Source organism: Borostomias antarcticus, assembly GCF_949987555.1.
Source record: "Borostomias antarcticus genome assembly, chromosome: 10".
Classification (NCBI taxonomy): Eukaryota; Metazoa; Chordata; class Actinopteri; order Stomiiformes; family Stomiidae; genus Borostomias; species Borostomias antarcticus.
This window is the reverse complement of record NC_140243.1, coordinates 3,224,924-3,237,264: the sequence shown is the minus strand read 5'-3', so window position 1 is coordinate 3,237,264 and position 12,341 is coordinate 3,224,924. Positions and strand designations below refer to the sequence as shown.

Below are 12,341 nucleotides of genomic sequence, written 5' to 3'. Positions count from 1 at the left end.
AACCGCAAAACCAGAAATGTGAGGTCAAAGTTCAAAGACAGTTGAAATAGACAAAGGTCAAAGACTATTTAAATGCTGGAATAAGGGTTGGCTGTTCCTACTGATTAATAGTCCGTAACCCAAAGTGAAACATTTTCAATAAATGTAGATACATGTGGAATATTTTATATGGTGTACTTTCTAAATGCTATTGGAATGAACATTAAATATGAAAAACAAATGTGTTGTGTTGTACAATACTGGCATTAAGGCATAACGCAACGCAGTTCTATATCCAGTTACGCCACTAGGTGGCACTCTAAGTTCAGACTATTGGTTGTTCCACATTGTGAGTAATGATAGAATATAATACAGAAAGTGAAGTGAAAATGTACCGCGAAAATGATGGTGAATAAACCATGCTAGCAGCTCATGTTGTTTTCTGTTTTCCTGCCTACATTACACCGGCCAACTCTACACAATGCTTTTCTAACATGTCGTCTAGAGTTTTCTCTGTACAACAGATCAGGTTTGGTGCATTTTCGGAGTGTTCTGCTTCTGATAAATCTGTGCACTTGCTTTCTAAAAGCTCTCTACATCGATCAAACTAGAGTTGATGAGCAGGAATACACACAGGACACAGGGATTCAGTACTTTAGAACATGAACAAGATATTTCATATTGCAACAGTTCATATGTGAAGGGTTAATCCCTTCCAGCAGACACCTGACCTCAGTTGAAATGAGCAATCATCACTATGTAGATATTTTTTGTTGGAAATATCAAGCAAAGGACAAAACAATTAGAAATCTTCTTTCTCTCTCTCTCTCTCTCTTTCTCTCACTCTCACACACACACACACACACACACACACACACACACACACACACTTTCTCTCTCTCTCTCTCTCTCTCTAAACCATGCCCCCTGGCAGAACCAGGAAATCCCTTGCTCCTCCCAGTACTCACTCTCTATTCTTAGGAAACGAAAGTGTTCTCTCCGTCTCTCTCGCTCTCTTGCTTTTTCTCTCTCAAACTCTTATCTCTCTGCGTCTGTGAGTGAGTGACTGTTTCCCTGACACATCAGCATGGCCCAGCAGGGAGTTCTGATTGACCAGGAACAGTTTTCCTGTTCTATCTGTCTGGACCTCTTAAAGGATCCAGTCACCCTCCCCTGTGGTCACAGCTACTGTAGCAGCTGTATCGAGGACTGCTTTAACCAGGATGAGCAGAAGAGAGTCTACAGCTGCCCACAGTGCAGACGGAGCTTCACTCCAAGGCCTGTCCTGATGAGGAACACCATGCTGGCTGAGCTGGTGGAGAAGCTGAAGGAGACAGGAGGAGCCCAGGCCGCCCCCTCTGAGCTGACCAGCCCAGCTGGGTCGGAGCTGGTGACCTGTGACCTCTGCACCGGGACCAGGAAGCAGAGCGCCCTCATGTCCTGTCTGGTGTGTCAGGTGTCCTACTGTGAGACTCACCTCCAGCCCCACTACCAGGTTCCTAGATTGAAGAAGCACAAGCTGGTCAAAGCCACGTGTGGACTGGAGGACAGGATCTGCACGCGTCATGACAAGATGCTGGACGTCTTCTGTCGGACAGACCAGCAGTGTATCTGTTATCTGTGTACCATGGATGCACATAAAGGCCATGATACGGTGTCAGCCAAAGCCGAGAGGGCAGAGAAACAGGTAAGACATGACCAGGTCAGAAAGCACATTGTGTTGCCTCTGTGTATGAAGTGCGCTATACAAATAAAGTTTGATTTGATTTGATTTAGGTTAATTGGAATGAACATTGAATCAAGATGACAGAAACAGGGTTGTTTTCCATCAATGTTTTTTGAAGGGAATAAAAGGTCTTCAGTGCATGAGATCTGAATAGGTTACGGCTAAAATGTATTTAAAAAGTAGGAATATATCAACCCAAAATACTGAAATGAGTGATAATTGGACAGATGTCAATGTGTTGTTGTAATTTGTGTGTTTATCTCCAGAGAAAGCTGGGTCTGAGTCAGCAGAAAGTCCAGCAGAGAGTCCAGGAGAGAGAGAAGGAGCTGAAGGAGGTCCAGCAAGCTGTGGAGTCTCTCCAGGTCAGCATCAGGATGTCAGCTACTCTAGCTATGGTGGAGGGAGATACCAGGCCTCGTGAGACCATCCTGAACTCACCAGCTCTCTTTCAGTTTTCCTCCACAGATCAGGATGGTGTTATGAGACTAGGAGGTACCTGTAGGACAGTTATAACTGTCACATTCAGGATTATTGGTTTCACTTGAACTCTTTCTTTCTTTCTTTCTTTCTTTCTTTCTTTCTTTCTTTCTTTCTTTCTTTCTTTCTTTCTTTGTCCAGCGCTCTGGTCAGGCAGCTGAGCAGGACAGTGAGAGGATCTTCACTGAGCTGATCTGCTCCATTGAGAGAAGGCGCTCTGAGGTGAAGGAGCTGATCAGAGCCCAGCAGAGGGCAGCAGTGAGTCAGGCTGAAGGACTGGTGGAGAGACTGGAGAAGGAGATAGCTGAGCTGAGGAGGAGAGACGCGGAGCTGGAGCAGCTCTCACACACAGAAGACCACATCCACTTCCTCCAGGTACAGTAGCTGGACTCTCCTGGTACCTGACATGTGAACATCAACTGGTTTGGTCTATTGATTAGGTCTAATTGAATATTCTGTACACTTGGTTTGTGTTTCTGTTTATTTCCTATCTCTCTCTTTCTCTCTCTTTCTCTCTCTCTCTCTCTCTCTCTCTCTCTCTCTCTCTCTCTCTCCAGAGTTACCAGTCTGTTTCCAGTCCCAGTGTATCTTCAGACCTCCCCAGCGTCTCTGTCCCTTCTCTTCAGTTCTTCAGTGATGTGACTAAGGCTGTCTCTGAGCTGAGAGAGAAACTAGAGGACGTGATCAAGGGAGAGTGGTCCAGCATCTCCTTCACAGGTGTGTTGGAAGAGTTTTGAGAAAATTATTCTGTAAAAATATCACTAAAGTACGGAGAGCAAAAGTGATCCTGTCTCGTCCAATAAGAAACAATGTGACCAGAAGAAATATTTGGGGTTCACAATGAAACACATTGAACACATCTCTGTATACTGTCTATTTGCCTTTAAAATTGATGTGTGTGTGTGTGTGTGTGTGTGTGTGTGTGTGTGTGTGTGTGTGTGTGTGTGTGTGTGTGTGTGTGTGTGTGTGTGTGTGTGTGTGTGTGAAGTCTCTTTAGTGGGTGTGTTGTCTCCTCCAGAGCCCAGGACCAGAGCACATTTCTTACATTGTGAGTGTGTGAAGTCTCCACCTCTCTCTGTTGAATGATAAATCAACAATACCAGCTTTAAGGGGGTCAGATGAACGGTCATGTTATTAACTCTGATCTGGTCTCTGCTCTGTTCCCAGATTCCTGTCCGCTCACTCTGGACCCAAACACAGCAAACAGATCCCTCTCTCTGTCTGGGGAGAACAGGAAGGTGACACGTTCAGAGCAGATCCAGTCATATCCTGACCATCCAGACAGATTCACCAGCTACCCCCAGGTGCTGTGTAGAGAGGCTCTGTCTGGGCGCTGTTACTGGGAGGTGGAATGGAGAGGTGGTGTTGTTATCATAGCAGTCTCATATAAAGACATCAGCAGAACAGACTTCTCCTCCTCCTCCTCCTCCGGGTTTGGTTTCAATAACAAGTCCTGGTGTTTAAGCTGCTCTAGCGATGGTTACTGGTTCATTCATAATAATGTTGTGACTAAACTATCAGGCCCTCAGTCCTCCAGAGTAGGAGTGTACCTGGATCACAAGGCAGGTTCTCTGTCCTTCTACAGCGTCTCTGACACAGTGACCCTCCTCCACAAAGTCCAGACCACATTCACCCAGCCACTCTATCCTGGGTTTGGGGTTATGGCCTGGAATGACAGTGTAAAGATTAGTAAATTGTAGTAGTCTATTAGTGAACTGTGGTAGTCTTGTAGAGGAGTGATACCCTGTCATGTATCAGTGTACAGGTATATATGTTTTCTATGTTCAGTATCGGTTATTATTGATGAAGTGTTGTGTAATATTGTACACTATATGGACAAAAGTATTAGGACACCAACACATTACACCTACAAGAGCTTTTATGACATCCCATTCTAAATTCATAGGCATTAATATGGAGTTGGTCCTTCCGTTGCGGCTATAACAGCTTCCACTCTTCTGGGAAGGCTTTCTACAAGATTTTGGAGTGTGTCTGGGAATTTTTGCCCATTCATCCAGATGTTGGTGTGGAAGAACTTGATTGGCCCGCACAGAGACCTGACCCCATCCCCAACCCCATCAAACACCTTTGGGATGGACTAGAACGGAGATTGCGAGCGAGGCCCTCTCGTCAGTGCCTGACCTCACAAACTCTCTTCAGGATGAATGGACAAAATTTCCCGCAAACACACTCCAAAATCTTGTAGAAAGCCTTCCCAGAAGAGTGGAAGCTGTTATAGCTGCATAGGGTGGGGGGCAACTCCATATTAATTCCTATTAATTTAGAATGGGATGTCATAAAAGCTCCCATAGGTTTAATGTGTATGTGTCCCAATACTTTTGTCCATATAGTGTACAATATTACAGTAAATACTTCATCACTAATAACTGATACATAGAAAACATATATATGTTACGGTCAATGTGAGAAAACGGGGAATGTGAGCTTTTCCCGGTTATTGCGCACATTCCCCGACCTCGCGGGGAATGTAGGAGAAACATGTTCGTTTCTCACATCTCCCGGGTAATGTGCACATTCTCCGACCTTGCGGGAGATGTGAGAAATTGGTTAGTATTTCTCACATCTCCCGCAAGGTCGGGGATTGTGCACATTAACCGGGAAATGCTAGCAATTCCCGACCTTGCGGTAAATCTAGCAAAGTCCAACCGTATGCAAAACCTCTGCGCAGCAGGGTGGTGGGAGAGGGCTCGTGCGCTTAGAACGAGAGGCGCTTGACATTTTGCCCATGGTTTTCGAATACATAGCATCAATTGCATTAATGGAAACATTAAATTGGGTCTAATTATACATGTGTTGAAAGTTAAGATAATTAGCCTACAAGCCGCGAGGCTACGCAACACAATAAGCAAAACAATCTCACTGTTTAACTCGTCCCACTCCTCTGTTTCACTCGCCCCGCACGGCAGGGACAAGAGAAACGATGCACATCTTCTGTTCTCGGCCGTCTTGAATTGAACTGTTACACCACAGAACGAAACTTACAACTAATAGGTTAGTAAAGGACATGTACAAGTTGTTTGTCATCATCAAAAAATGTAATCTCCATCTTTATTAATTTCTGTGTAAATCTGATCAAACCAAAAAGTGTTTCATTCGTCCCGGTCCTCCCCTACAGTTAATAACAGTCTGTGGTCTACCTTGAACAGTAATATAGCCTATGCTGCACACAGTGTGAGTAGTATTAGGAGGATAGGCCTACACTGGTGATCAAGTTAACAAACGCAAAATGAAAATCGCAACAACAGGAAGGTGGGAACCTCCAAAGGAACCCTACACGTTAGCTAGCCGAAAGAAAGACGAAAAATCTCTCCCAGGTGTGCGCCAGTAACGTTAGCCCAACTACCGTGGGTGCCTCTTATGGTGCACGCCCTCTGAGGCGTCACATAAGCCCTCTCCCACCACCCGGCTGCGCAGAGGTTTTGCATACGGTTGCGCTTTCCTAGATTTACCGCAAGGTCGGGAATTGCTAGCATTTCCCGGTTAATGTGCACAATCCCCTACCTTGCGGGAGATGTGAGAAATACTAACCAATTTCTCACATCTCCCGCAAGGTCGGAGAATGTGCACATTACCCGGGAGATGTGAGAAACGAACATGTTTCTCCTACATTCCCCGCGAGGTCGGGGAATGTGCGCAATAACCGGGAAAAGCTCACATTCCCCGTTTTCTCACATTGACTAACATATACATTGATACATAGAGCACATACTGTAAAAATATAAACAATACATAACTGATTCATTTTGAATTTGAACGTTTGTTTTTAACTCTGCATGTTGTGCTGCTCTATATTCTATGTTGCACAATCACAATCATAGAGACCTGAATCCACTCTCAGTTGAAAGAACATAGCAGTCTCATCTAAAGACATCAGCTGAATGCACAGTAACTCGTGGCTTGGTCACAATGACTTCTGTACATTAGAGTAGCGCTTTAGTGATGGTTACCCAGATAGTAAGCGGATCTGGGCCAGATCTGGCCTGTATATGGCCCAGATCCGCTTGCTATCTGGGTATAGAGTCCAGACCACAAATAAATGATTAATAAATCATTCATCACTAAATGTGTATAACATTTAGAAATGATTTATATAGCACATTATCAACATTGTTTGTACTTGATTTCTTCATCATTAAATATTATTTAATGTGTAGGAACACATTTGTGAATGATTTTAATATTTTGAAAATATTACTTGATTAATTAATTGATGTATATATTTTTTTTCATGGTTAATAAATGATTTGCATAAATCATGTGTTGGGTCTTTGTTACAGCCCAAAGCATTTCTGAAGAAAAAAAAAACAATAATAAAGAACAACTTATCAAAACATTCATATACATTTACAACGGATTAGTACATAATTTGATATTATTCTGATAAATCTGTGCACTTGCTTTCTAAAAGCTCTCTATCGATCAAACTAGAGTTGATGAGCAGGAATACACACAGGACACAGGGATTCAGTACTTTAGAACATGAACAAGATATTTAATATTGGAACAGTTCATATGTGAAGGGTTAATCCCTTCCAGCAGACACCTGACCTCAGTTGAAATGAACAATCATCACTATGTAGATATATTTTGTTGGAAATATCAAGCAAAGGACAAAACAATTAGAAATCTCCTTTCTTCTTTTTTTTCTCTCTCTCTCTCTCTCTCTCTAAACCACGCCCCCTTGCAGAACCAGGAAATCCCTTGCTCCTCCCAGTACTCATTCTCTATTCCTAGGAAACGAAAGTGTTCTCTCCGTCTCTCTCGCTCTCTTGCTTTTTCTCTCTCAAACTCTTATCTCTCTGCGTCTGTGAGTGAGTGACTGTTTCCCTGACACAGCAGCATGGCCCAGCAGGGAGTTCTGTTAGACCAGGATCAGTTTTCCTGTTCTATCTGTCTGGACCTCTTAAAGGATCCAGTCACCCTCCCCTGTGGTCACAGCTACTGTAGCAGCTGTATCGAGGACTGCTTTAACCAGGATGAACAGAAGAGAGTCTACAGCTGCCCCCAGTGCAGAGAGATCTTCACTCCCAGGCCTGCTCTGAGGAGGAACATCATGCTGGCTGAGCTGGTGGAGAAGCTGAAGGAGACAGGAGGAGCCCAGGCCGCCCCCTCTGAGCTGACCAGCCCAGCTGGGTCAGAGCTGGTGACCTGTGACCTCTGCACCGGGACCAGGAAGCAGAGCGCCCTCATGTCCTGTCTGGTGTGTCAGGTGTCCTACTGTGAGACTCACCTCCAGCCCCACTACCAGGTTCCTAGATTGAAGAAGCACAAGCTGGTCAAAGCCACGTGTGGACTGGAGGAGAGGATCTGCACACATCATGACAAGCTGCTGGAGGTCTTCTGTCGGACAGACCAGCAGTGTATCTGTTATCTGTGTACCATGGATGCACATAAAGGCCATGATACGGTGTCAGCCACAGCTGAGAGGGCAGAGAAACAGGTAAGACCTGACCAGGTCAGAAAGCGCATTGTGTTGCCTCTATGTATGAAGTGCGCTATACAAATAAAGTTTGATTTGATTTGATTTAGGTTAATTGGAATGAACATTGAATCAAGATGACAGAAACAGGGTTGTTTTCCATCCATGTTTTTTGAAGGGGATAAAAGGTCTTCAGTGCATGAGATCTGAATAGGTTACGGCTAAAATGTATTTAAAAAGTAGGAATATATCAACCCAAAATACTGAAATGAGTGATAATTTGACCGAGACAAACACCACTTTTAGTCTTTTATGATTATTATTTTATCATAGTCTGTCACAAGTTAAAAGTCCATTGTGAACTCTTATCTGGCCTACATACAGTACAATAAAGAACTATACAACGTCACCAAGTGCTGACTCATATCAGGAAATGCAGGAGAACTTTTATGTTGCCCCATCAAAGTGACATCAGACCCAAAACTTTTCCCCCTCCTGACATGTTAGAAGGGGGGATATTGTCCTTCTTTCAGTGCCTGCAGGCAGAACTACAGTAGAGAGTAGCTCATTAATTGATCATCACAAGAGAGAGTCGTGATCGTGTGCGGCTAAAGATTCCCCAGGCAGAGCTGGTTGATGCTGCTAGGGAAAGGGATGTCTGGGGCCCCCTGCTGGAGCTGCTGCCTCCGCGACCCGACCCTGGATAAGCAGATGAAGATGATGATGATGATGATGAAGAGAGAGTCGTCCTGCTCATTTTCTGAGTGACGTCAAATACACCTTTGATACCAAGGATGGATACTTGCTTCTATGACATACCTGTATAAATGACCTATAGTAAATCTTTACCATGTATGTAAACTTCACCTTTAGCCTATAGAGCTACAGCGTACATACCTGGAGTGGACAGTCAGGGGTTGAAGTTCATCTCATGTTTACCAGCTGTACCAATGTTGCTGATACTGTAGCTGTGTTATGACAGAGCTCCAGTAATGTTTCTACTGTCACTTTTAATGTTTTGTTGTAATTTGTGTGTTTATCTCCAGAGCAAGCTGGGTCTGAGTCAGCAGAAAGTCCAGCAGAGAGTCCAGGAGAGAGAGAAGGAGCTGAAGGAGGTCCAGCAGGCTGTGGAGTCTCTCCAGGTCAGCATCAGGATGTCAGCTACTCTAGCTATGGTGGAGGGAGATACCAGGCCTCGTGAGACCATCCTGAACTCACCAGCTCTCTTTCAGTTTTCCTCCACAGATCAGGATGGTGTTATGAGGCTAGGAGAAACCTGTAGGACTGTTATAACTGTCACATTCAGGATTATTGGTTTCACTTGAACTCTTTCTTTCTTTCTTTCTTTCTTTCTTTCTTTCTTTCTTTCTTTCTTTCTTTCTTTCTTTCTTTCTTTCTTTCTTTCTTTGTCCAGTGCTCTGGTCAGGCAGCTGAGCAGGACAGTGAGAGGATCTTCACTGAGCTGATCTGCTCCATGGAGAGAAGGCGCTCTGAGGTGAAGGAGCTGATCAGAGACCAGCAGAGGGCAGCAGTGAGTCAGGCTGAAGGAGTGGTGGAGAGACTGGAGAAGGAGATAGCTGAGCTGAGGAGGAGAGACGCGGAGCTGGAGCAGCTCTCACATACAGAAGACCACATCCACTTCCTCCAGGTACAGTAGCTGGACTCTCCTGGTACCTGACATGTGAACATCAACTGGTTTGGTCTATTGATTAGGCAGAATATTCTGTACACTTGGTATGTGTTTCTGTTTATTTCCTATCTCTCTCTTTCTCTCTCTCTCTCTCTCTCTCTCTCTCTCTCTCTCTCTCTCCAGAGTTACCAGTCTGTTTCCAGTCCCAGTGTATCTTCAGACCTCCCCAGCGTCTCTGTCCCTTCTCTTCAGTTCTTCAGTGATGTGACTAAGGCTGTCTCTGAGCTGAGAGAGAAACTAGAGGACGTGATCAAGGGAGAGTGGTCCAGCATCTCCTTCACAGGTGTGTTGGAGGAGTTTTGAGAAAATGATTCTGTAAAAATATCACTAAAGTACAGAGAGCAACAAGTGATCCTGTCTCGTCCAATAAGAAACAATGTGACCAGAAGAAATATTTGGGGTTCACAATGAAACACATTGAACACATCTCTGTATACTGTCTACTTGGCTTTAAAATTGATGTGTGTGTGTGTGTGTGTGTGTGTGTGTGTGTGTGTGTGTGTGTGTGTGTGTGTGTGTGTGTGTGTGTGTGTGTGTGTGTGTGTGTGTGTGTGTGTGTGTGTGTGTGTGTGTGTGTGACGTCTCTTTAGTGGGTGTGTTGTCTCCTCCAGAGCCCAGGACCAGAGCACATTTCTTACATTGTGAGTGTGTGAAGTCTCCACCTCTCTGAATGATAAATCAACAATACCAGCTTTAAGGGGGACAGATGAACGGTCATGTTATTAACTCTGATCTGGTCTCTGCTCTGTTCCCAGATTCCTGTCCGCTCACTCTGGACCCGAACACAGCAAACAGATCCCTCTCTCTGTCTGGGGAGAACAGGAAGGTGACACATTCAGAGCAGATCCAGTCATATCCTGACCATCCAGACAGATTCACCTGCTACTGCTCCCAGGTGCTGTGTAGAGAGGCTCTGTCTGGGCGCTGTTACTGGGAGGTGGAATGGAGAGGTGGTGTTTTAATAGCAGTCTCATATAAAGACATCAGCAGAACAGACTTCTTCTCCTTCTCCTCCTCCTCCAGGTTTGGTTCCAATAACAAGTCCTGGTGTTTATGGTGCTCTAGCGATGGTTACAGGTTCATTCATAATGATGTTGAGACTGAACTATCAGGCCCTCAGTCCTCCAGAGTAGGAGTGTACCTGGATCACAAGGCAGGTTCTCTGTGCTTCTACAGCGTCTCTGACACAGTGACCCTCCTCCACAAAGTCCAGACCACATTCACCCAGCCACTCTATCCTGGGTTAAGGGTTTGGGATTATAATGACTGTGCAGAGATCAGTAAACTGTGGTAGAGGGAGGGGGATCCTTCCAGAGGATGGGGGGAGAGTAGGGGGGAGGAGATGAGGGGGGGGGGGGGGGGGGCAGGGCAAGAGGAGAGGAACGTAACGTTGCCTCTGGCTCAGGTTTGGAACCTCATGAAGCAGAGTTCAGACTAGATTCACCCAGCCACTCTATCCTGGGTTTGTATGCCTTCATGCAGTCACGCTTTTCTCAGTCATTTTGTTTTTATAGATTCAGCTGATTACTAATAATTGTTCTTGCATTGTACTTCAGGAGGCCTAATAGAAGGAAATCTTCATGCCATGATTTGTTTATAATTGTTGAGCTTTGGTTCTTTAATATTGTAATTTCAACTTGATCATTGTATATAATACTTTTGTCTTAGATTCATTTATAAGCATCTATTATAAAGGATGATATTGTTGATGAACTTTGATACTGTATAAGGGTCTTTTTTCTCTGTATAATGACTGAATCAGGTATTCATGAATGTTGGTGTTCATGACTGCTGTTTAAATGATTGGTTAGTTGTTTTCTCTCCTACTGTTACCTAAGTGGCTGTTATATTTCATCCTGAAGTAAAGATTAAATAAAGGCATATGAAACTGAAAGACATCTCATTACTGTATGAAAATGTGTGGAATTTGCTCTTATTACTAAAACTCTTTCCCTCCCTTCCTCCCCGTCACCACCTTACATCCTTTCACCCTTCTCTCCGTCTTTCCATCTCTCTCTCTCTCTCTCTCTCTCTCTCTCTTTCCCTCTCTCTCCCCCCCCCCCCTCTCTCTCTCTCTCTCTCTCTCTCTCTTTCTCTTTCTCTCTCTCTCGATCTCTCTGTTTGGCTGTTCTTTTTCCTCTTCCATCTCTGCACCCTATCACTATCATAATTACTATGCGTAAACATGTTGTAATAGATTCTGTTAGGGCTAGTGGAGGAGGACCCAAGAGCAGACATGACAGGCGTATGGGGACAAACCCACGTTTGGGCACGTTTACTGGCGAGGGTCAGGCAGGAACGTGGTAGTCAGACAGGCGAGGGGGTCAGGCAGGAACGTGGTAGTCAGACAGATGAGGGGTTCAGGCAGGTTCTTGGTTCTCCAGTCAGGCAAGGTTCAGGCAGGTTCTTGGTTCTCCAGTCAGGCAAGGTTCAGGCAGTGGACGGAAGCTAGTCCTTCCACTGAAATAGCTGTGAATTGAAATGACATGAAATAATGTCTGATAAATTAAGATAGGTCTTGTCACCTGGACTCATCAGTTCCAATGCTTCCAATGCTAATCCAGCACACTAAGAGCGGGATAGCCAGTTAGCTCATGAGCTCATGGTATAAATGACCTATAGTGAATCTTTACCAGTTAACGTAACAGCAGCAAAACATAAAGACACTAGAGGGCGCCAGAGCCGAAAAAAACAGGAATTCCCCCATTCTGTCTAATAGACTTTCTGTTTCCTTGTTACAGTATGAACCTTAACAGGCCTCACACTGGTGCTGCTCCCTCTTGAGCCTGTACTGTGTTCTTCATATAGGCCTTTGCCACACATTCTACTGCACTGTTCAGTAGTCTGCCCAACTGCTGCATGTTTGAGTTGTCCTTTACTGGATTGCTGGCATCCCAAAAACTATTTCCGCGCAATTGGAGAATAAATTATGGTATCACATTCCCAATGTGAGGTTGTAGTCTGAAGGAAGGAACAAAGGCATGTTGATGTATTTTAGGTGTTTATCTATCTTATATTGACTGCAAGAA

General features: G+C 44.6%; 1 protein-coding gene across 1 annotated transcript; it reads left to right on the top strand.

The window, feature by feature from the left end:
• Nucleotides 1-970: 970 nt before the first annotated feature.
• On the top strand, nt 971-10,606 carry LOC311313704 (E3 ubiquitin/ISG15 ligase TRIM25-like; the record flags this gene model as incomplete). Its single annotated transcript, XM_084443881.1, has 10 exons — nt 971-1,666; nt 1,972-2,067; nt 2,324-2,557; nt 2,740-2,879; nt 7,040-7,643; nt 8,669-8,764; nt 9,037-9,270; nt 9,436-9,486; nt 9,926-9,953; nt 10,068-10,606. The coding sequence occupies exons 1-10, from the start codon at nt 1,067-1,069 to the stop codon at nt 10,604-10,606; spliced, it is 2,622 nt and encodes an 873-aa protein (XP_084300007.1). The 5' UTR covers nt 971-1,066.
• Between the last annotated feature and the right edge of the window lie 1,735 nt (nt 10,607-12,341).